This window comes from Tenrec ecaudatus, chromosome 11, assembly GCF_050624435.1.
Source record: "Tenrec ecaudatus isolate mTenEca1 chromosome 11, mTenEca1.hap1, whole genome shotgun sequence".
In the NCBI taxonomy this organism is placed as follows: Eukaryota; Metazoa; Chordata; class Mammalia; order Afrosoricida; family Tenrecidae; genus Tenrec; species Tenrec ecaudatus.
The window spans coordinates 92,991,265-93,016,704 of record NC_134540.1 but is presented as its reverse complement, the minus strand read 5'-3'; the positions used below and the strand labels follow the sequence as shown (position 1 = coordinate 93,016,704).

At 39.9% G+C, this 25,440-nt stretch overlaps 1 protein-coding gene across 1 annotated transcript in view; it reads left to right on the top strand.

Moving 5' to 3' along the window:
- MYO16 (myosin XVI) overlaps nt 1-25,440 on the top strand; it is a 599,120-nt gene that overhangs the window by 191,970 nt on the left and 381,710 nt on the right. Inside the window, exons 12-13 of the mRNA XM_075562598.1 lie at nt 11,864-11,991; nt 16,068-16,173. Coding sequence (XP_075418713.1) covers nt 11,864-11,991; nt 16,068-16,173 — 234 coding nt within the window. The remainder of the gene's footprint in view (nt 1-11,863; nt 11,992-16,067; nt 16,174-25,440) is intronic.

The window sequence follows — 25,440 nt, the reverse complement described above, 5'->3', positions numbered from 1 at the left end:
GAGAAATCATGGCGTGGGTGAAGGGTTAACTATTGGAGAGCTTGATTAGTAGTTTAAAAGGTTGTGTATCAAGTTGATGATTTAAAATGTAAACCCCTACTAGGTTTGTCATCAAAATTGTTATATAAAAAGAAACAGTGAATGAGTGATGCACATTTTGTATCTGTAAGCCCGAAAGAGTGAAGGGATTAATATAAGAAAGAATGAAAGAGAGGGAGACAGGAAGGCAGGGAAGGAGGGAAAATTCAAAAGGAAAAGCTTTGATTTAGGTGAGCATGTGAATTTCTGGGGGTTCCATTAGAGTGATGTTGAGATTTCCTCTTGTTTTTTTTTTAAAAAAATAAATCATTTTATTGGGGCTTCTACAGCTCTTATAACAATCCAGGCAGCCATTCATTGTATTAAGTTCTTTGGTACCATCATCCTTTTCAAAACATTTTCTTTCTACCCGAGCCCTTGGCGTCAGCTCCTTGTTATCTCCCTCCATCCCTCACCTTCCCAGCCTCATGAACCCTTGATAAACCATAAATTATTATTATTTTCACATCTTACATCATCTGCTGTCTCCCTTTACCCTTTTCTGCTGTTCATCACCCTGCGGTGCGGAGGGAGGGGAAAATGTCAATTATTCTGATCGGTTTCCCCTTTCTCCCCCATCTTCCTCTACCCTCACAGTATTGCTACTCCAGTTACTCTTATCTTTCCTGGATTCCATGTGTCAAGAGCTCTTATCTGTACCAGTGTATATGCTCTTGTCTAGCCAGATTTGCAAGGTTGAACTGGGGTCATGATAGTGGGGGAGGAAGGAAAAAAGAACTAGGCGAATGCTGTATGTTTCGTCAGAGCAACACAGTACCCGGGCTGGCTTGTCCCTTTCTTGTGGCCCTTCTGTGAGGGGATGTCCAATTGTCTCCAGACAGGCTTTGGGTTTCCACTCAGGCTTCCTTTGTTCACATCCACATGATTGTTTGTTTTGGGTCTTCTGATGCCTAATACCTACTCCTGTGGACACCTTGTGATCACACAGGCTGCTATGCTTCTTCCATGTGGGCTTTGTTGCTTCCTGGCTAGATGGCTGCTTGTTTATCTTCAAGTCTTTAAGACACTAGATATGATCTCTTTTAATAGCTTAGCACCATCAGCTTTCTTCAGCACATTTGCTTATGCATCCATTTTTTATTCAGTGATTGTATCAGGAAAGGTGAACATCACAGAATGCCAGGTTATTAGAACAAAGTGTTCTTGTGTTGAGGGAGTACTTGAGTAGAGGCCCGATATCTGTCCTCTACCTTAATTCTTTCTATCTATCTGTCTATCTATCTGTCTATCTATCTATCTATCTATCTACCTATATTTACATGTATATATGCCTGTATTTATACCCCTACAAATGTTCTTTGCCTCCTAGTTCTTTCCTCTTTTTCCTTTTCCTTTCCTCCTGTTCCACTATCATGTTCAACCTTTATTTGGCTCTCAATAATTCCATTCAGTGATCAAGCCTCACCAAGCATCCTACGCCTTCCTCGCCACTCATGTTAGATCACATGTTCCCTTTTCCCTTGGTTTGTTGGCTCTCCCTTTCCTTTCCCTCACCCCCGCTCCTCCCATGTGCCCCTGCAACCGTTGACCCCACTGTTTTCTCCTTGGGATTGTTTATCCTGTCTATCTTATATAGATAGACATGGGAGAGAAAAAAAAAGCCTGTAAATAGTTCCATGTCTGTCTGTAGACCCTTATGAATGTTTTCCAATTGAGTGTGAAGAGGTGACAAACCTGCCCTCGAAGTCTAGTGGGGGATTCCTCGGGAACTTCATTGCTTTGCTCCCCTTGCTGCTCTGTTTCACTTCTTTTGTGTTACGCTCTGGTGTGTGTATGGGCTGGAGGGTGAAGCCCAGACTGGGTACAATTCAATTCCCACATTGTGTATCTATTGTTGTTCCCCTAACACCATGGGACAGTGAGGGGAGGCCGTGTCTTGTAGAGGGGCCAGACCTATGGGGTACTCAGAGAAGCGTGACACCTTTGTATCACTGTGGAACCCTAAGAACAAGCGAATGTCGTGAGAATAAAATGTTTATCAGTAAACGTAAATTATCTCTCTGACACATCAATATTAGAATATCTCAGTATTTTCTCATTATTGTCATTATTATGGAATTAGCACCAGGGGTTAAGATTTTGGTATCCATAATTCAAAAAATATATTTATTTGAGGTTTCAATGAACAAATCGTTTAAAACATTCATGATAAAAGACTTGGCTATCATTTTTAAAGCATGTATTTTCCAGAATAAAACTCTGCTGTGTCTATTGCTGTGTGCTATTGGCCAATTGCAACTCACAGAGACCCTACAGGACAGAGTAGACCCGCCTCAGCCTTTGGGAGGCTATACTCATGCTTCAGCAGAGTGGCTGCGGGGTTCCAAAGGTCAATTGGTGAGAATGGGTGAGAACCCTTCTGTGATGAGGAAAACATCTAAGGCCTTTTAGAGTAATGAACAGGCCAATTTAGTAAAAGATAAATCACTTTAAATGATGAATAGTTTAACTCTGATGTGGGCCAAGGTTATAAAAACTAAATTGGAGTATCTGTGTTTTATTTTGCAGAAAATAAAAACTATTGAAATGAGAAATCTGTCGTAAATATTGCTTAAAAGCCTGTACGTTATGATCAATTTCAGCCAAAGACATAAAGGCTAGAAGACTAATTGGGGGTGCTAAAATCCAAGAGTAAGATTGCCTGTGCCCAACAAAAGGAACAAGAGAAATCATGGCGTGGGTGAAGGGTTAACTATTGGAGAGCTTGATTAGTAGTTTAAAAGGTTGTGTATCAAGTTGATGATTTAAAATGTAAACCCCTACTAGGTTTGTCATCAAAATTGTTATATAAAAAGAAACAGTGAATGAGTGATGCACATTTTGTATCTGTAAGCCCGAAAGAGTGAAGGGATTAATATAAGAAAGAATGAAAGAGAGGGAGACAGGAAGGCAGGGAAGGAGGGAAAATTCAAAAGGAAAAGCTTTGATTTAGGTGAGCATGTGAATTTCTGGGGGTTCCATTAGAGTGATGTTGAGATTTCCTCTTGTTTTTTTTTTAAAAAAATAAATCATTTTATTGGGGCTTCTACAGCTCTTATAACAATCCAGGCAGCCATTCATTGTATTAAGTTCTTTGGTACCATCATCCTTTTCAAAACATTTTCTTTCTACCCGAGCCCTTGGCGTCAGCTCCTTGTTATCTCCCTCCATCCCTCACCTTCCCAGCCTCATGAACCCTTGATAAACCATAAATTATTATTATTTTCACATCTTACATCATCTGCTGTCTCCCTTTACCCTTTTCTGCTGTTCATCACCCTGCGGTGCGGAGGGAGGGGAAAATGTCAATTATTCTGATCGGTTTCCCCTTTCTCCCCCATCTTCCTCTACCCTCACAGTATTGCTACTCCAGTTACTCTTATCTTTCCTGGATTCCATGTGTCAAGAGCTCTTATCTGTACCAGTGTATATGCTCTTGTCTAGCCAGATTTGCAAGGTTGAACTGGGGTCATGATAGTGGGGGAGGAAGGAAAAAAGAACTAGGCGAATGCTGTATGTTTCGTCAGAGCAACACAGTACCCGGGCTGGCTTGTCCCTTTCTTGTGGCCCTTCTGTGAGGGGATGTCCAATTGTCTCCAGACAGGCTTTGGGTTTCCACTCAGGCTTCCTTTGTTCACATCCACATGATTGTTTGTTTTGGGTCTTCTGATGCCTAATACCTACTCCTGTGGACACCTTGTGATCACACAGGCTGCTATGCTTCTTCCATGTGGGCTTTGTTGCTTCCTGGCTAGATGGCTGCTTGTTTATCTTCAAGTCTTTAAGACACTAGATATGATCTCTTTTAATAGCTTAGCACCATCAGCTTTCTTCAGCACATTTGCTTATGCATCCATTTTTTATTCAGTGATTGTATCAGGAAAGGTGAACATCACAGAATGCCAGGTTATTAGAACAAAGTGTTCTTGTGTTGAGGGAGTACTTGAGTAGAGGCCCGATATCTGTCCTCTACCTTAATTCTTTCTATCTATCTGTCTATCTATCTGTCTATCTATCTATCTATCTATCTACCTATATTTACATGTATATATGCCTGTATTTATACCCCTACAAATGTTCTTTGCCTCCTAGTTCTTTCCTCTTTTTCCTTTTCCTTTCCTCCTGTTCCACTATCATGTTCAACCTTTATTTGGCTCTCAATAATTCCATTCAGTGATCAAGCCTCACCAAGCATCCTACGCCTTCCTCGCCACTCATGTTAGATCACATGTTCCCTTTTCCCTTGGTTTGTTGGCTCTCCCTTTCCTTTCCCTCACCCCCGCTCCTCCCATGTGCCCCTGCAACCGTTGACCCCACTGTTTTCTCCTTGGGATTGTTTATCCTGTCTATCTTATATAGATAGACATGGGAGAGAAAAAAAAAGCCTGTAAATAGTTCCATGTCTGTCTGTAGACCCTTATGAATGTTTTCCAATTGAGTGTGAAGAGGTGACAAACCTGCCCTCGAAGTCTAGTGGGGGATTCCTCGGGAACTTCATTGCTTTGCTCCCCTTGCTGCTCTGTTTCACTTCTTTTGTGTTACGCTCTGGTGTGTGTATGGGCTGGAGGGTGAAGCCCAGACTGGGTACAATTCAATTCCCACATTGTGTATCTATTGTTGTTCCCCTAACACCATGGGACAGTGAGGGGAGGCCGTGTCTTGTAGAGGGGCCAGACCTATGGGGTACTCAGAGAAGCGTGACACCTTTGTATCACTGTGGAACCCTAAGAACAAGCGAATGTCGTGAGAATAAAATGTTTATCAGTAAACGTAAATTATCTCTCTGACACATCAATATTAGAATATCTCAGTATTTTCTCATTATTGTCATTATTATGGAATTAGCACCAGGGGTTAAGATTTTGGTATCCATAATTCAAAAAATATATTTATTTGAGGTTTCAATGAACAAATCGTTTAAAACATTCATGATAAAAGACTTGGCTATCATTTTTAAAGCATGTATTTTCCAGAATAAAACTCTGCTGTGTCTATTGCTGTGTGCTATTGGCCAATTGCAACTCACAGAGACCCTACAGGACAGAGTAGACCCGCCTCAGCCTTTGGGAGGCTATACTCATGCTTCAGCAGAGTGGCTGCGGGGTTCCAAAGGTCAATTGTTCTGGTAGCAGCCAAGTGCTTAAAAAAATGCCGACATGGAAGCATTGCAGGCCCACTCTCATCCTCTATTTATCAAGGAGATGTTATTTTAAGGTATATTATGTTATCCAGTCTTAGGTGCTACGCTTGAGCATTATTTAATTTCAGAATTCATTTGATATTGGTTCCCAGGTGTACTCTTTCCCAGGCTTGCTTGGGTTGAGCAAATAACTGTGAGTGGCTGAGCAGATTTTATTAATGAAATGGGTGAATGTGGGCAGGACATAAAAATAGTATAAAAAATAGTAGCTGGCATTGTTTAGGATTCATTACATCTCAGACAAGCTGCAAAAGGCTTTGCCTATGTAACATTTCTTCTAAAAATGCAACTTGGGGGTTATGAAGTATCATTTTAAAGACTAATAAATTGAAACATAAGAAATTGAATGTATTCTGTCCTCTCATAAGTGCACAGACTTCAACATGATCAATAGTGGACCCAGACGCAAACATTTGAGAATTACTTGTGATACTTTGTCAAATCAAACAGATACTGTTTGGATCACGTCACTCATGCATGGCTATCGTTAATAAGTCAGAAAGTGAACATGACACGAATAATGATAATAGCGGATGTAAGCGTAGCATGGCTAGTTAGCTACTCAGAAAGTGAACGTACCGCCTCATAGCCATATGTAGTGTGGAAGACAAAACCTCATGTCAACTCAAACACATGATGCCAGTGAGAGTCCGTAAAGCTAACAGGATCCCGACAGTGTGGGAGCCTGCGAGTGCTCAGCCTTCATTACATCTTGAAGCAGAAAGTTGGATTTTAAAATTCAGAGGGTGGTGGAGAGCATGCGGTGATCTGGCAGTGTAGTGAGATGCTTGTGTTTCATAGTGAATGAAAGAAGGGAATTGACCTGTAAAGAAAGAAGGAATGTATTCAGTGGAACCAGAGCCCCATACAGACAGAAAACAAGTCTGATGTCATCTCACACATGTAAGACGCATCTCACATATACACCAGTTAAAATGACCATTGACCAGGAATTGTCTTGTTTTTAAATTAATCTGGGGAGAGAATAAGGTCAGACGAAGAAAAGAATATATGTGTGAAAAGGACTGGCTGCCCCAGATGATGCTGACTAGACTAAATGAGAATGTACAGTACCACGAATGATGATGCTAATAGCTGATATAAACATAGAACAGCTAGTGAGCAACTCAGAAAAGTAAACAGCAAAAATAATTACATAAAGTAGACTATTATTTTAAAATTAAAAAACAAAATCCCTCTCTCATCATTGAATCAATTTCAACTCAAGCCACCACCATGGATTGATTACAGGGTAGAACTCCCCCATAACATTTGGCAGGCTTCTTGCCATGGTACCTTTGGATGGCTTTGAACCGCCAACCTCTTAAGTGATGAGTAGTCAAACAAAAAACAATTTGTACTACCTGGAAATATTTTCTTAGCATCATTATCTACATATATAAATTGTTTGAGAGCTTAGAATCAATATCAAGCAAACTTTCACCAAGTGTTACCAGAAGAATAGTCTTCAATAGAAATTCAAATATTTTATAGGGAAGGAAATTTTTAAAAAAAAGAACTTCTAAGGAAAGACAGTGGAAAAAGATGAACTCTGATGATTATGAACAAACTATATTCAGTTGTTCTGGACCCCTCATCAAATCACCAGAAAAATTTAGTCTAAAGAACATATGTAACCCAGCAATGCCAAAGAATTAGAGTGAGAAGGTGAACTTGACTGAATGCTAGACGTCAGTCACGTGTGCTCTAGGGTCCCTCTTGTGTTTTTCTTTGCAAACAACAAATAATGAAATCTTCAGCTTTTCACAGAATAGTTTGACTTTAAAATTGTTTTCCCATTTCCCTTTTCCCTCCTCATCCCTCCCCGCACCCCTCTCCCTCCTGAACCCTTAATACTTTATAAATTATTATTTTATCTTATCTTACACTGCCCGGCATCTCCAGGAACTCAAGCAGAAGGCGAATTTTGAGAATGATGAGAGCAACGAATGTATAAGGGTGCTTTACACAATTGATGTATGTATGGATTGTAATAAGAGTTGTATGAGCCCCAATAAGATGATTTAAAAAATAAAATAAATTGAAATGATAGCTCAGGAAAAAAATTGTTTCTCAAAATTAGGTCGAGCCAATGATGAACTTAATGAATAGTGAAATAGTTAATATTGATTGAGACTTCCAAAATAAACAGAAATTTGGTCAGTTAAAAGAGAACATTGGGCTAAAACACCCTCTTGTTCCTTAGATTACCATGTAGGCATTTAGTATCACCAGCTCATTTTTCAATATTTATTTGAAAATCATAGAATAATAAAATCCACCAAAAAGTTCCATTGTAACACCACAGATATTTGTGTACCGACTAACCATTTTTGCTTCAGATCGCTTCATCAATTATTTTTGAAAAGGAATTCTTTTTTTGAAAAGGAACTCTTTTTTAGCCATGAACCTGGGAGGCAATTCTAAAGATCTGATAAGAACAAGTGTGTCATAGTGTAATCACATTGACTGAGTCGTAGAGAGAAATAATGGTCCTTGAAGTGTATGCTGTCTTGGATCAGATGCCGTATTATGTAATGACATAGGGAACCCACCTCCAGCCCTTTACCACTCCTCAGCACTGATAACTCCTATCCTGAAATTAGTACCTTTTCACCCAATATTTTAAGTGTTAAATTTTATACATAAGTGTTCACAAACTGTATATACTTTCCAATGTTAATTCACTCAGAGAATTTTAGAAAATCTCAACTATCATATTTAAAACTTTTTCCGACATTGGAAAGTTGAGATCTAGTTAATTGATGAGGAAACGCTGGTGGATACATTGTTAAGTAGTAAGAGGCTAACTTAGAGGTCTTCATTTTGAACCCACCAGCTTCTCCTGGGAGAAAGAGATGCAGTCTACTTCTGTAAAAGGCGAGCAGCCTTAGAAACTGTAGGACAATTCTATGTCCTGTAGTGTCGTTGGGAGTTAGGATTGGAACAATGGCAATGGATTTTGTTCTGTTTTAATTCATTTATTCTGAATGTATTGTACTATTTTATTGTCTTATAATGTAACCAATCATATTAACCATTAGTCTTTCTGACAGGCTCATGAACTAGTTTTATATTGAAATATTTTACATGGTCCTTTGTGCACATCTATGAGAATTTCTACAGAGACAGTCACAGTAAAGCAGGCGCCCTACATTTATGTTACCAATTTAGTACTGTATCTTTTTGAAAAACCTTGTAAACAAATGCTTCCATGTCTGTCTGTGTGTGTGTGTGTGTGTGTGACAGAGAGAGAGAGTGAGAGAGAGAGAGAATCAGATATAATTTTCCCAAACCTATGTACTTTTTAAAAAACTTTAAAATCAAGCTCCACTACTAATTACCTATCTAACCTTGGATAAATCATTAACTTCTCTTTGTGAAAAAAAATCCTCATCTGATACTTTAAGTATCGAAATCATACTTTTTTGGATAGGATTGAGCGAATGAGGTATGTAAAGTGTTTTGAATAACACCAAGCCCTAAACAAGTTTTAGCTGCCCCCTAGTTTCAATTCATAGTGCTAGTCTCTGGTGTGTTGCGCTGTTCTTGTTAGGTGCCACTGGGTCCCCTCAGATTAACAAAATGACACACTGTCTAGTCCTCACAGTCCTGGTTATGGGTAAGCCCACTGTGGCCCGTCTCACTGAAGGTCATCCTCTTTGTCAATGACCTTCTATTGTACCAAGCAGGATGCCCTTCCTCAGATAATGGTGGAGTCAAAGTAGGTGAGACAAAGTCTCCCCAACCATGCTTCTAAAAATCACCTGGCTGAACTTTCTCCCAAACACATTTGCTTGTTCCTTTGGTAGTCCATGCATTTGAGGTGACGGAACAAACCATGACTAGTGTCAAGTGCACCTTAGAACTCAGTCACACCTTTTCCCTTTGCCACTTTTAAAGAGGTAAAGGATTATTACTTCTCTAAAACATGTATCCATGTATAAATAAAAGCATATATTAAAACATATACATGAGGTAATATATGGCAATATATTGTGCAATAAGCTATCTTATTATTTGAAATAATATTTCCCTGTTTACCAGAATTGAGTATCTTTTCTTATGTTTGTTTGTGTCTTTCTCAAGTGTCTATGCTTTGTTCAATTTTCTATTGCATTTCTAACTTCTATTGAATTTCAAATGTTACTTCTAAATCCTTGATAACAAGTTGGTTATATGTGCAATATAAATTCTCATTCTTTTAATTCTATTATATTTATTGCATTTCTGATTGAACAGGAGTTGTTATATTTAAGGTAGTGAGTGGATCAATTTTTTCCTGTTTTATTTGTAATTTTATACTCCATTTTCTTACATAACCCCAAATTTAGACAGTATAATATTCTCTAGTTGTCTATGCCGAAACTGTGTCACTTACATTTTTTACTTAGATTAATCTATTCATTTTTAACACAGGCATGAGATAGAGATCAATGTTTATTTCCTTTACAATTAGGAGATTAATTTTCTCGGCACCATTGTTCTCTACTCAGAAGCGATGCTACTTCTGTCAGGCACCTCACAGCCACCTACCTGAGGGCTTGAGCTGCCTTCTCTGCTTCAGTGATGTGGGTTTTTGATGTTTGTTTTTGTTTTTTGTTTCCGTACAGACTTTAATGGAAATGTGCACATCTGGCAGATGTCCATAGGGATGGTTGAATTTGTACTTGATCTCAGCTCCAGAATATTAGCAGCTTCTCAGAATCCCTATGTGTCCAAACATCACACAGCTCCCACCTTCCTAATACACCGCCCTGCTGACTTCTGGGAAACATAGATTAGTTCCCTGTTCGATACCTTATACAGAGGGGATTGTATGGTATTTTTTGTCAAGCATCTGACTGGGCCTAATCAACTATATATTTGTAAGATTTACTCAGTCTTTGCTGTACTTGTGGATAATTTTTCTGTTTAAACATTTTTGTCCCTCTTAAATAAATGCAATTATATATATCAGATATTGGAAGGGGGCAGGAATTGTGGCTAACCCTCCCTCAACCATTGTAACATAGACAAAACCAAACCATGAAGTTGATTCTGTGTGAAAGCTCCGCTATAGCATAAATTACTGGCTTATTCTCTCATTAATTTTGAACATTCTCAATGTAAAATTTTTACAAAGAAATACATTCTTCTATATATCCTTATGATAAACATCAAAATAAGGAATTAATTGTAGGTATAATATCATCTAATTCATAGAAAGTGTGTCATTGGATTGATAACTGCAAGGCCACTGGATTTCTAACTGAAAAGTCATTGGGATGCTAACTTCAAGGTCAGCAGTTCAAACCTACCAAGAGATCCCTGGAGAAAAGATGAGGTTATCTAATCTGGGACAGATTTACAGCCTCAGAAAACCCGATATAGGGTTGCTATGAGTTGCAATTGACTAGATGGCAGTATGTTTTTAGATACCATATATCACCTATTTCAGAAAATTTACTCAAATTGTCTTAATTATCTAAGTACACTCACAAAGAAAAGATCCAACCCAGCATCACATGTTGCCTTGGGTTGTAATGCCTTCCTCAATCTGGATACACCTTCAAACTTAGACATCCTTGAAGCGCATGGTTGTCTTTGAGGGAGTTGTGTCCTGACTCAGTGACATTCTGGCTTGCCTGGTGTCACACAATTCATATAATTGGTTTCAATAATTATGATCCATACTGTTTTCTCTGGATCATTTTGAGAGGTATACACCACACCTTTCTTCATTCTTGAAAATAAAAAGAAGCAAACACATACTTGCCATTTTGGCTAATTTCATTTCTTGGCAAATCCAGAAGTCGGAGTAGAAGCGTGCTCTCTCAGGTTGTAATGGCTGAGACTGTGTGAATGGAGACTGCTAAAATGCATCCGTGTGGATTCAAACTCCAATGTTTCTGTCGTTTGCCTTGTTCTTAATCATCTGTGTTACCCAGGGACTCCTCTTTAAAGATTCAGGTCAATTCCCTAGAAAAAATGAAAATTAAATTTGCTATTTCTTTATGATTCTGAAGTCTGTGTATAATGTAGCATTTAATCTGAAGTAGCCCATTCCTTAAAATCTCAGGTTAAGATTGACCAGAATGAAATAACTACTTTCGAATCATTAAGTTCTTGGTAATGACAATAAATCATACCTTCACTAAACTTAAATTAGTTGACTATGTTCCACTGAGAAATTTGTAAATTTGTATGCCTGCTAGTTGCAACTGCCTCCTTCACATTCAAATTAGAGAAACCCATTCTGTCTTATGTTCCTGATCTTGAATCTTGCAAAGAGAAACTATATTTCATGTACTTTAGTTTATGACAGAGTTGTCTACTAAGCAGAATGTTTATGTTTTTGTTTATTTTTAAGACAGCCTGAATTATTGGTTGTTTGGGATCAAAGAAACTAAGGATTAAACACAATTCTCCATTTGTCATTGTGAATGTCAAATGTGTGGAGAAAGGGCTGTGCTTCCACAAAACCTTGCTGTTACCAGTGATATTCAGATTAGAGATCCATTCACTTGTGTACACGAGACTGAAGTCAATCATGCCTTGGAATCCTCTTCTCAAGAAGTTTGTCTTTTCTGTTCTGTCTTTCAGGTGTCCCAGCTTTACTGTAGCCACACGGGGCAGCGGGGTTCCCCGCTGCCCCCTCACATTTTCTCCTGTGCTGAGCGGGCCTCCCACCAGCTCTTCCAACAGCACCGGCCTCAGTGCTTCATCCTCAGGTAGACTCCGCCCCTGACCTCCCTTCCATCCTCTGTGCTCAGGTCCGGTCTGGCGTCAAAAGAGCCACGTGCCTTGATAAGAGGTGTGGAACCCCCAATAAAATGATTCCAAAATATATATCCACATGCCTTATTGGTTGATGTTACTCACTTTCTCAGCTGTCTGAGGTTCAGGATGTCTCACAGTGAGTACATTCGACGGGGTGCAAAAGGGATACATCCTGTTTGTAGAAAAAACCCCACGTGTAGTGCAATCAATAGAAATGCATTTCCTTCGGAGGAGGGCAGACTCGGACCCAGAGTGCCTTTCCCCTTCATTTAGACCCCCAGAAAACAAACAAAAAGAAAAGCACCTAATATTAATGAACTGATGGTACTCTTCCTCAGAGTTCAATCCTGCGCAATGTATAATATTATGTACAGTGCAAATGCCTGCACTTCGGTCTGTCACCTCTGCTCGTGTGTCACCAAAAATCCTGTTCCCAAGCTGTTTGTTCTTTAAAACATGATGCAGTTTTTTGCTTCATAACATTGGAGGATGCATCCTCTACATTAAAGAAATTAGCAGAAAAGGCAGATATGTAATATTTTATAGTAAACAATGATCCTTGATGGAGGCTTGAAGAAGAATTTAGGCATTGGGTGCAAGCCTGCTTCAGCTCCATGTGTTCTGGATTATGCAGCCACATGAGAAGAGCAAGGCTTCTCTCTGTACTCGTGGATTTCTCTTAGTTACGACCCGTCGTCTTGTTGAAAAGGGAAGATGCATATAGAGTGGCACATCCTTCAGGGCAAAGTAAGACGTAGGGAATCTGGGAAGAATACAGTAGATTGAGTTAAGCACGTTTCTACTGCCTGGTCGTGTGCATTTTATGGTGGTCTATGCCCTGGGCTGCTAACGGCAAGGTCAACGTTTTGAAAACCACCACGGGAGAAAGATCTCATCCCTTGAAGGTGTCCAGCCTCAGAAACGCTGCGGAGCAGTTTTCCGCTGTCCTATGGAGAGGGCGTTATGCTTGGAAAAGAGACAGACCTCTGAGAGAGGGATTGGTAGTGGCTGCATTGATGGGCTCAGACATAAAGATCAACTGTGAGGATGGCACACAGAGTCAATGTGTCAGAACCAACTCCATGGCATCTAGCCATGACAACATCAGTCACGATTGGTCAGAACCAACTACATGGCATCTAGCCATAACAACATCAGTCACGATGGGTCAGAACCAACTACATGGCATCTAGCCATGACAACATCAGTCACGATGAGTCAGAACGGACTCCATGCAGTTGATTTTGTGATTCGTTGATTCAATAAAACATTTATTGGAATGCCAGGCTATGAATTGCAAACGTTACTTGTTTGCAAAAGAGACTGCAAGTTGTTGCTTAAACTGTTTTGTTCAGAAGTGCCCCAGGGAAGAGAGGGGGGCTGAAGAATGACTCCCCACCTATGATTGAAACAAGCCACCCTCTTGTTAACTACTTTATCTATTGGATCTCCTGGTCACACTTTAGAGTGGGGGAAATAAAAGAACAACACTTGAATTGTTGCTTAAAAGGTGTTTTAAATTGTTGGGATTTGGAGAAACACATAATAGTGAATGTTGACAATAATAACGGATAATTATTCAGCCCTAGTGGCGTAGTGGGTTATGAGCTAACCCCTTAGAAACCCATGTGACAGAGTAGAAGCCCCATGTCTGGATTAACCTTGTTTTCAGAAGCAGATAGTCAAATCTCTCTCCCTTAGAGAAGCTAATGGGTTTGATCCTTTAGTTGGTAATGAGGCACTTACACAGTGTAGTGCAAATCCTCCTGTGACTGCGTACTAGCAAAGTGAAATTGTCTGGGGTATCATGATTACTGAATGGTGAATCTGGAATATGGGCCCCATAGAGGTTGATAGTTGCCTTTAAGTTGTTCCCAACTCATAGTGGCCTATGTGCAACAGAAGAACACACTTCCTGATCCTGCGCCATCCTCATAAATTGTTCTTATGTTTGAGCCTATAGTTGCAGCCACTGTGTCAGTCCATTTAATGGAGGATCTTCCTCTTTTTCACTTCCCCTCTATTTTACCAAGTACGACAATCCTTCTCCAGGGACTGGTCTCTCCTAAAAAAAAAAAAACGCCAAAGTCTGTTAGATGAAATCTTGCCATTCTCGTCTCTCAGGAGGATTCTGGCTGTGCAACTTCCAACAAAAGTTTTTTCATTGGTAATCCATGGTACTTTCAATAATCTTCACACACACACACACACACACACAGTTCAAATGCCTCAAATTTTCTTTGGTCTTTTTTATTCAGTGGCCAACACTCACATGCATGTGAAACAATGGAAAATACCATGGTTAAGGTCAGGAGCACCCTAGTCCTCAAAGTAATGTCTTTGCTTTTCAACACTATAAAGAGGCCTTGTGCAGCAGATTAATGTCATGTGTCATTTGATCTCTTGACTACTGCTTCCATGAGCATGGACTGTGGGTCCATGCAAGATGAAATCCTTGACTTCAGACTTGTCTCCATCTATCATGATGTTACTTATTGATACAGTTGTATGAATTTTGGTTTTCTTTACTTTGAGTTGTAACCCATATTGAGGCTGCAGTTCTGATTTTCATCAGCACATGCTTCAAGTCCTCCTGATTCTCAGTAAGCAAAATTGTTCCATCAGAATACCTCAGGGTGTTCATTAAGCCTTACTCCAATCCTGATACAGAGTTTTTTTTGTAATCCCACTTTGCTGATGGTTTACTCAGCATACAGGTTGAATAAATATTGTGAGAGTATGCAATATATCTCGAAGTACAGCGCTGTGACCCAGTAGCTAGAGCCTGGTGATACTTAACTATTACACAGACTCTAGCCTTTGCTCCTGGGGCTACCAGGAGCCACATACTAAGTTTCCCTAAAAATGATTGCCACATGTCCGTCTAGTTGCCAACATTTTATTAACCCATTTAATGCTGACTAGACTATTATTACTCATGCGCTTTGAGAAACACTGCTCCTTAGTGAAGGGCTGATGGGAGAGAAAGGAGTGTCCACTAGATTCCCTGAGAGATGGTGTAATACAGCCATCATAATAGCACCTGAAATCCTGAAGTAAGGAAACCTGTCTATTTTTGCTTACCCCAACAACTTCATCGTGTATTTGCTCATAGATTTTTTTCTAGTAGAATTTATTATAAGGCAGAACTATTATTCCTTTGGGCGATGCTATATATTACCTACTTATCCTGAGAAAGGTTGGGTGGGGATTCATTCAATCAATTTTGGAGTCCTGGTCTCCAAAATGTGAGAACAAATCTGTCATGAAAGAAATTTGTTAGTTTAGTTCTTCTCTTTAAGCTTCCAGGACTCTGACTTTTTGTGTAGCTTCTCTCCCTCCGTGATGGCTCTACGTGAGATGAATTATGTTCCTTTCTTTTAACCTGGTTTAAAGAAGAATGCACACCATGAATTAAAAAAAATTAAAAATCCAATTCTTGTTTAGGAGCTGGTGAGGGTCAGTCAGACACTTCATTCAACTGCTCACATTGGACAATAGTATAGAAGGCCTTTGAACAGCTCCAAAACTTATGCCCATTTTAGAGATGAGAGAAAGGAAAGTGGGGGCAAATTTAACAACTTTCCTGAGCTCAGGGCCATATGCCTCTTAAACGCATGCACTTATACTGATAATACCTTCACTTATTGGTTGTCTTGCTCTCTCACTTATTTCTGGGAGCTGAGGCCAAGTTGCTACCCTTTCCTCGGTCTATCATCATTCTGCCACGATTCACTTGTATTATGTGATTTTACACTATAAGACATTTCATGTCAGAAAGTGTGTCACATCCATTTGCTGTCCTAACATCTAAAACACTGACTGACACAAGATGATAGTATGTTTACTGAAAATCTTTCTATTAGGTGAATCAGATCTGACAGTTGAAGTTGTCCCATAAGCTCACTAATAATCCTGATGTCATTCCTCCATTTTCTCTGTGTCTGTGAGTTATTTCTGGTGATTGTCTGCCTTTATTACTTTCTCCAAACCAGTAAGCTAGCATTTTTATTCTGTTTTCTATTAGTGGTGAGCGAGGATCGGGAAAGTCTGAAGCCAGCAAACAAATAATGAGACATCTAACCTGTAGATCTGGATCCAGCAGCGGACTCCTGGAATCCAAATTTAAACACGTAAGTTTTTCTGTTTGGGTGACAAGTACGCTGGTGCACACAAAGACCAACAGCAACCACCACCACCAGTCATTTGTAAGATGGAGAAGAGTAGAGTCTCACCCTTTCACTGGCACTTAGTCAACACTGACTTAGAGTGACCGCTTGGAGATTTTGGAGATTGTAATTGATTAGAGGAGTAGACAGTCTAGCCTTTCTCCTGAGGAGGTGCTGGTGGTTTTGAACTGTTGATCATTCGCATTCCTGTCCAACGCATAACTACTCAGACTGTATAGAGTAGTCGCTACAAATTATGATTTAACAAATGATGGAGGCCTGATGCAAATTACTATTGTTCAATGCAGTTTTAGATATTTGAGATTATTTTGACATAGTCTATTTTCATATGTACTCTGAAACGTTGGATCATAAAAATGTAATAGAGTTAGAGAGGGTTATTCATATAGACTAATGACATACTTGGTGGCAATTGATATCCCAAGCAAATTATTTGGGTGGTTAATTGACAGTTGATAATTCATTGTACAGCATTTAATACTCTTTTCATCTTTAATGACTTCAATGGACAGGAAATAAAATTATCAGTCCCCAGATTGAATTTAAATTATGTTGCTTAGCATTTAGTACTTTTGAAGATACTTTGTCCTGCTGTTTAATCTCCCTAAAATAAAATATGAACTCAAGGAGGAAGCTATTAATAATTGGACAAAGTCCAAGCATCTCACATAATAAAACTTACAAGATACTCATAGGTGCTTGTCTATAGAATGATAGTCGTTTTTTCAGTTTTAGGAGAACTTGTCAACAGATTTCTTGGCCACAGTTGATTAGAAGTGATGGATTTCCTGCAATTGAGCACATCTCACCCACCGTAGGGGGACACACAAGTACAACAGACAAACAAACAAAATGTATCAGAACTCAAGCATCTGTTATTCTAGGGACTTAGATGTCTAACCCCCCACATTTCAATGTTTCCCAGGAAATCACTGTAGCATGATGAAAATCCATGGTGATTGACTCCAACTTTATATGAAATGGGATGCTATAAATGCACCCTGGTAGGTGAGAGGCCAGGGGAGATCCAACACTCTGCCCTTACTCAGGCCAGCTGGTCCCATGGCTTCTGTGAATGGTTCTCAATCCTCTCTGGCTTACAACACTGACCGGCCCATCCAACGGCCGACCTGGACATTTCTCAATGTTCTTGCTTCAAAACACCTGTCCAAGTTTTCTTCTGTAGCTCCCTTCCTTGCCATGGCCTCCTTCCATGTTCCAAACCAAACAAACTAAACGCACTGCCATTGAGTATATTTGAACACATCGTAGCAGGCCGATAGCCCAGAGTCAAACTCCCCAGAGAGTTTCCCAGACTGAGATCTTTCCCTACATACACTGCAACCCATTTCACCCACAGCCCCAGGGGTCGCTCGTCCAGTCTTTCCGTTGCAGTGAGCAGCTGTTCTTTAACCACAGACTCGCCTGGAAATCCTTCCTCCCACATTACTCTGTAGGATAAACGTGCCAGTATTGCTTCATTCCCACAAAACAGCAACCGGGAGACCACTCTGACTCCAGACGTTCCTATCTCCCGCACAATCACAATATCCTGTCTGCCCAGCCAATTTCCCTCCGGCACACGCTCACCACGACCATGTTCTATCGCTGTATCTTGCAGCATCCCCTCATGTGTTTCCTTTTTCTCTCTAGCCATTCTCCACTCTCTTTTAACACCTGGGCTTCGGGGCCCTGCTCCGTGGGTCCTTCGGGACCTGCTCTGTGGTTTCTGGAGCCCGGCCCTCCCACGTGCACCTTGCCGGCTTCTGCCATGATATGTACAAGAATAAAAAAGAAAGTACTCGTCCAAGCAAAAGACCTCATCTTGTAAAGCGAACATTTGCACCAAAGTGCACACATCTCTTCTCCTTACAATGAGAGGGTGGGAGTTAGTCATATACCTAAGAGGGCTGGGAGTTATGATCGCTAACTTGACATCCAGGTGTTACTTTACCCTTAAAGGGAGCAATCGGTTTTGATGGGGTATTAGCAACATGAATCATAACTTCCCTGGTTAAATCTTTGTATGACTCACTGTCCCCTATGGACCAAGTTTGAATTCCTTGGAGGGACCCAACATTCCCTAATAGTGTTAGTTTTTCTTTTGCCTACAGAATTAGTTCCCCTGCCTTTATCCAATGGCGGAACACTCCCTTAGTTCACCCTAGCATGTGCTTGAAAAAGAGACGCTGTTTCAGCTTCCTGGTACCTGGGACACACTAGAAAATCCATTCATATAAACAAGTAGGTCAAGAAGCATTTAAAAGTATTTAAAACTCCCAGGAATTTAATTATGCAAACACATTGTCATTTTCTTTTATATATTTCAGTTGCTTTTTGTTAGACATTGGGAACACTCTCTCAGTTGTTTATGCCTCTTTTTTCCCCTTTTTAATAATATTTGCTTGATTGATTGAATGATTGTCTGGGCATAGATAAGGCACATTTGTCAAAAAAGTAATTACTGTCTGCTCAGGCCAAGAAACAACTTCTATCTTGAAAATTATTGCTTGTTCCTAACACACACCAGAATACAAGTTTTGCTAAAAAGAAATCAACCTGGTGTATATAGTAGTCAAGAAAATGATGTGTACACACACTGTTATCATTTCTGACATATATGAGAGTTCATTACTATAAAACAACCTTGCTATAAAATCATAGAAACCATTTTAAACAAAAATATCAGCATATGAAATCATTGTTCCTTAGCATATTCTCCATCAGGGCTACGAGGGGGTACCCCCAAAATGACACACTTTTTTATGTGAGGGGATATTGTGCAATTTGGGTTCATTCCACCAGATCAGACTGTTTTCTATTTAGAGGTTCTGAAAAGATTGCCTAACAGAGTGCAACAATAAAGGCCTGATTTGTGGCAGACAGGGGACTGCTTTTGCCTCTACAACAATGCACCTGCTCATGCAGCCATCTCAGTGTGCCAGGATTTTTTTTCAAAAAAACAACATGCCTCTCTTGTCCCACACACCTGACTCACCTGACCTCACTCTGTGAAACTTCTTGTTGCTTCTACGAATGAAGAAGAACAGGAAAGGAAAGCAATTTGATGACGTAGAAGAAGTGAAGAAAAAAATGAGGGAGGTGATGTCAGCCACTGAAACAGATGAGTTTGAAAAATGTTTCCAAGATTGGAACCACAGATTTGACAACTGAATTAAGTGTAATGGAACATACTTTGAGGGTAATAGGGTTTTTTCATAAAAAATGAATACATTGCTTTGTAGGGAAATATCCGATTTAGGGGGTGGATATCACCTTGTGTGGACTTTCTGAGTCTGTGATTTCATCTCCTGGGCTCCACTTGGAAGAATCCCATGCCCTTTGCTTAACAGCATGTCAGGACACCATCCTGAAGGGATTCAGATTGTGTCCTGGTGAAATGAAATGCGTTTTGAATTCTTGGAATGAAAGGAAGCTTGCAGGGCCAAGTGCAGGACTGCAGGGAGATGGCTGGTGTACGGTCCTACAAACAAGTCTCACCGGACCGCCCTCTCTCCCGCTAGCAAAGGAGGAGGCACATGAAATACACTGGGGGAAAAACAAAGCCCCCAACTCGTTGGTACAACTTTCCTGATCTTTTCCTCAGGGATGAACTTTTCAAGTTTCAAAACTCCCCTCATAACCAGTTCCTGTGATTTTCTTGTGACCTTCTAGGACATCAGTCAAGATTCCTCCTTTCTCATTGTCCTTATGGTTGTGGGTACCATCACATGACTCTGATGCCTCGCCACCCTGCTTTCAACAGAATGCAACATAACCCAGCCTGATTTTCCTCCAGCTTCGCAGTCGTTGTTTGAGCCCTTTGGGAAGCCACTGCCTTGATGTATTTCATTGAATGTCTTCCTCTTTGTCACTGACCCTCTACTTTGGCGACCATGATGCCCATCTCCAGGGACTGGTCTTTCTGAAGGCATATCCAAAAATAACCTTACATTTAGGAAGCATTCTGGTTGTACTTCTTCTGAGGCAGATTGGTTTGTTTCCCTGGAAGTGTGGTATATTCAATTTTCTTATCCAACACCATCAGTCAAAGGCATTAATACTTCTACAGTATTACTTATTCATGATCCAACTTTCAAATGCATATGTGGTTATTCACAATGATATAGCTGCTTTCATGTGTACCCTAGTCCTCAAAGTAACATCTTTGCTTCTTAACACTCTCAAAAGAGGGAGTGTACAGCTGATTTGACAATGCAATACATCCTTTGAGTTCTTGACCTCTGCTTCCATGGTCATCGATTATAGATTCAAGTTAAATGAAAGCCTTGATGACTTCCTACTTTTCTTCATTTATCATGATGCTGTTTATTGGTCCAGTTGTGAGAATTTTAAATTTCTTTACATTGAGTTGTAATCCATACCGTAGGCTGTATTCTCTGATCTCCATGAATAAGTACTTCAAGTAGTCTTCACTTTGAATAAGCAAGACTGTTTCATTTGTATATTGCAGGATGCAATGAGTATTCCTCCAGTCAGATGTTATATTCTTCTTCATATCTTCCAGCTCCTTAGATGATTTGTTTAGCATACAGATGGAATACGTTTGGTGAAATGATACAAATCTGACGCACACCTTCCCTAATTTTAAACCATGCAGGATTCCTTTATTCTGTTTGAACAACTCATTCTTGGTCTTGCATAGGCTCAATTCAGTGTTCTGTCAACCCCATTTCTTTCCCATCTTAGTCATAATTTGTGATCCCCCATCCAGTGCCTTTGTATAGTCAATAAAAACAGATAAATACTTTTCTTAAATACTCTGTTGTCAGCCCATATCCGTCTGGCATCGGCAATGATATCTCTGGTTCCATGTCCTCTTATGAAACGGGTTTGAATTTCTGGAAGCCCCTTGCTGATGTGCAGCTACAACCGTTCCTGCAGTACCTTCAGCAGAAGTTGACTTGAATGTGGGATGACTCATATTGTTTTATAATTGCCACATTCTGTGGCATCTCCTTTCTTTGGAATGGGTACGAATACTGATGTCTTCCCATCAGTAGGTCAGGTAGTCACTTGCCATCGGGATTTCTTGAGGGAGACTGAAGAATGCTACTAGCGCTGCATCCATTTGTTGAGCATTTGGTTGTTCCTTCAATTCCTGACACCTTGTTCTTCCTCTATGTTGACACTGTAGCAGGGCTTTGTCCTTCTCTACCATCTGTTCTTGCTCACATGCTGCAACTTGAAATGGTTGAGCAGAGACCAATTTGCTTTGTTACCATGACTGTGTTAAGTCCTTCCATCTTCTTTCAAAGTTTTTCCTGCATCAGTCAGTATTTTCCCTATATATACCTTAATTATTGATGCTTTATTTCCTTTTTCTTCTGTTATTTCAGCTGGCAATATAAGTACACTCTTGCATTTTGCTTTTGTAATGTCATGTTTTTTAATGTTTCATTATAATGCTTTACTTGAGCTGCCTTTTGAAATTTTCGGGCCAAGTCTTCTACTTCATCATTTCTTCCATTGATTTTAGTTGTTCCACATTTAAAAGTCTTTTCTGATATGCCCTTTTGTCCTTTTTTAATTTAAAATTTATTTTTTATTCACAGATAATGTTCTTGAAGTCACCCCACAGCGTGTTTGGCATTCAGTCATTAGTGTTTATTGAGTCAAATATATTATTGAGATCACTTGAGGATAAACTTGTGCTTGACCCAAGTTACGTTTTTTCCCCATTGTCTCATATGCATGCAAAAGATGGATATTGAATAAAAAAGGCTGAAGAAGAATAGATGCATTTAAATTGTGGTGCTGGAGAAGAACATTGAATGCACCATGGTCTATCAAAAAGACAAACAAATCTGTCTTGGAATAAGTAAAGGCAGAGTGCTCCTTAGAGGCAAGGAGGGGGAGACTTGGTTTTACACACTTTGGAGATGCTGTCAGGAGAGACCAGCCCCTGGGGAAGGTCATCGTGCTTGGTGAAGTAGAAGGGCACAGAAACAGAGGAAGACCTTCAATGAGATGGATTGACATGGTGGCTGCCACGATGGGCTCAGGTCGAGAAGCAATTGTGAGGATGGCGCAGGACCGGCCAGGGTTTTGTTCAATAGGATTGGACCTACTCTGGGCCCGTAGGACTCGGCCGATGGTTTGGAGCTTCTCCATCCTCCATGTAGTAAAGTTGTGTCCTCTGTCTTTTACATATCAAGGTTATTTGTTCGATTGCTGTATGTATTGCTGATAAAAAGGTTTTGCAACGAAGAAATCATTGAGAAATTCTATTCTGATCTCTCCAGTTTTGTTTCTATCACCAAGCCTTTTTTCCAGTGAGAGAGTTTTTCTCTTTGTTTCCAACCTTCCCATTCCAATAACCAGTAATTATGTTTACTCGGATTGTATGCTTAATACATTTCAGACTAAAGAAGTCGCAGAATTCTTGAAGTTGTTCAACATTGGCTTCACTGGTTGGTTAATAAGGCTAAATATCTGTATTAACTGATTGTCATTATAGGCTTATAGATATCAACTGCCACAGATAGTGTTATCTGAAGATGGATTTCAAATAGTTTTTTTTTATAAGCGCCATGCCATTCCTCTCCAATTGTCATTCCTGGTATTTTCTGATTTAAAAAAATGATGAATGCCAGCGCATTTCAGCTGACTAATGAATGCCTAGGACATCTATCTTTATGTATTTGCTTTCATTTTTGAACAGGCTCTATTTTCTAAGATTCATACTTCGTACATTCTAGGTTCTGGCTAGTAGTAGATGTTTACAGCTTTCTTCTTCTTCTTCTTCGTCTTCATCTTCTCCCTCCCCACCCCCCGCAATCTTGCCCCATCAGTAAGTAAAGTTTCCAGAAGTTGTTCTCCAACTGTATTATCAAGGTGAACTCTGCTTTGCAGAGGAAGCCCCTCCCCCAGGCATATTTTGGGTGCTTTCCACCCCAGGGGCTCAGCATCCAGTTGTATGCCCCACAATGTCTCACTGCTACGTAGAAGCACTGCCGTGGACACTGCCTCCAAAGTGGGGGCTCGTTCTTTCTTCCCAGTCTATCATAGTGTGCAAGCTCTGCGCAAACTGTCTACTATGGGGGCTCGCTTGGTATTTGAACACTGGTGACGTAGCTTCCAGTATTATAGCAACAGACACATGGCACATAGCACGGCAAGACACATTCATAGATGGGTGGTGGTTACATGGATTTGAAATTCCTGTCTCCTCCCTGAAATACTTCTTTATTACCTTTCTGGATTTAACTTTCTGTTTTGAATTTTACTGGCTCAGCAGATCCCTTCAGAAGCTACAGTTTTGATTCTCTCTCTCTTTCACTCTCTCTCGGCATCCTAATGAGACTGAGAAAAATGCACTGCTTAGAAAGCTTGTCTGCCACTGTTCACCGATCACAAAAACCACTGAATGACAGAGACATGTTTGAACACGTTCTATTTGTAATGAGATTCTGCATCGATGAAATGTAGGAATATTTTTTACTTACCCTGGTGTATGTGTCTGTGTACACAATATACACATTCAATAGATACACGCATGCACATTCTGCTCATCCAATCATATACATATATACATGTACATGTACATGTACATATACATATATACATGTGTATACTTACATGCACTATTTAAATGCCACTTTATGATAAGATTTGTGGACCCCTTTCATCTACAGAGGAGCCTTGGTGGCATCGTGGGGTGCATACACATCGGGTGACAAGGATCACCGTTTGAAACCACCTGCTCTGTGAGAAAGAGGCTTTCTCCTCGCGTCTCAGAAGTCCGCAGGGGCAGTTCAACCCTGCCCTACAGGGTCGCCATGAGTCAGAATCCAATCAATGGCAATGCGGGTGATTGTGTGTGTGCGTGTGGTTTATTTTGAGAGTATTTTTATACAGGCCATAACATACATAGCATATATAGGATTGAGCATACTCTACCAGTAAAAATTTCTCTATTGATCTTTATTTCATAGTGAAGGGTGGTAAATCTAATGGGACAGTCTCAAATTTACACTGCTTGTTTCTCTTGAACCTCCCTGTTATGTGACTCTTTTATATATATTTACAGAAAGATGCTTGAATGCTATTCAAGGATTTTAGATTTAATTTAATTTTATATTAAAGTGTCGCTGATTACATCAGAACAAACAGAGGAGTTATTCCTTCAGATCATGACCTAAAACAATCAGCGCCATCTAACAGACCTGGGACTGAACATCCAGACATTGATTTCATAATAAACACTGTGCACCGTGCCTGATCTTTGTGCGTAGCTCTGGAAGGTCAGACTCATTCCCGTCATGCTGGTGTCACTTGGGAATATTCTGGAATTTTGTAATTTCTAATATTTTATTTAGAAATGAGAGGAACTTACATTTAGTCAAGAGACTGTTATTATTTCTCATAATGTCTAAGTTGAATTGGAAGTGCATTTTAAAAAAGTAATCTGCTATAATGGAATTTTCAAACTTATGCTTGATTTGGGATACTTTTCTATTTAGAATGTACACTAAAACATTCTGCAACATATCTGTGACATAGTATGTCTTTCTTAATAGTTTTATTCCCTTAGCGTTAACTGAGTAAACCCATCTGAAGGCCCTGCACAATGCTACAAGGCAGCTCAAAGTAATTTGACATTTGGAGTCATTTTTCGGGAGAAGACCTAGTCATTTTGTTTAAGTACTTTAATATTCTAGCTGCTGACTTAATGTGCTGCACTGAGTGAGCAACATATAGCAACAGGATTACTAAAATTAACTAATAGAAGGTTAAATAGATGGTTAACTAAAATAAACTAATAGAACTAATAGAAGGTGAGAATTTACCAACCTAAATGTAATAGCAAGGATCTGTTGTTCACTCTTTAAGTTGTAATTTTAAAAATGTGTGCAATGGTCATTTGAAAATTTTGAAAGAGTCGGATTGTATTATCCCTTCCAAAGATTCTAGATTCCTTGATCTGAATTTCCCTTTCCTTTGAACTTCAGTAAAGGTCTTTTGTGTTATACCTTTGTGACTAAGACTGAGGGAGTTAGTTTATTGTGCCAACCTGGCCGATGAATACATGTGGGGTTAATTGAAGGGCAGGGGGATAAATGGCTTGGTGACCCTCACCTGTCTAGTTATTGGGTCTCTTGCTTTGTAATGGTTGGACCAGGGTGCAGCTGCCTTGGTCAGTTCCCTGCTTCAGCTGGGAAGGCTCACTTCCTGCAAGACATCCCC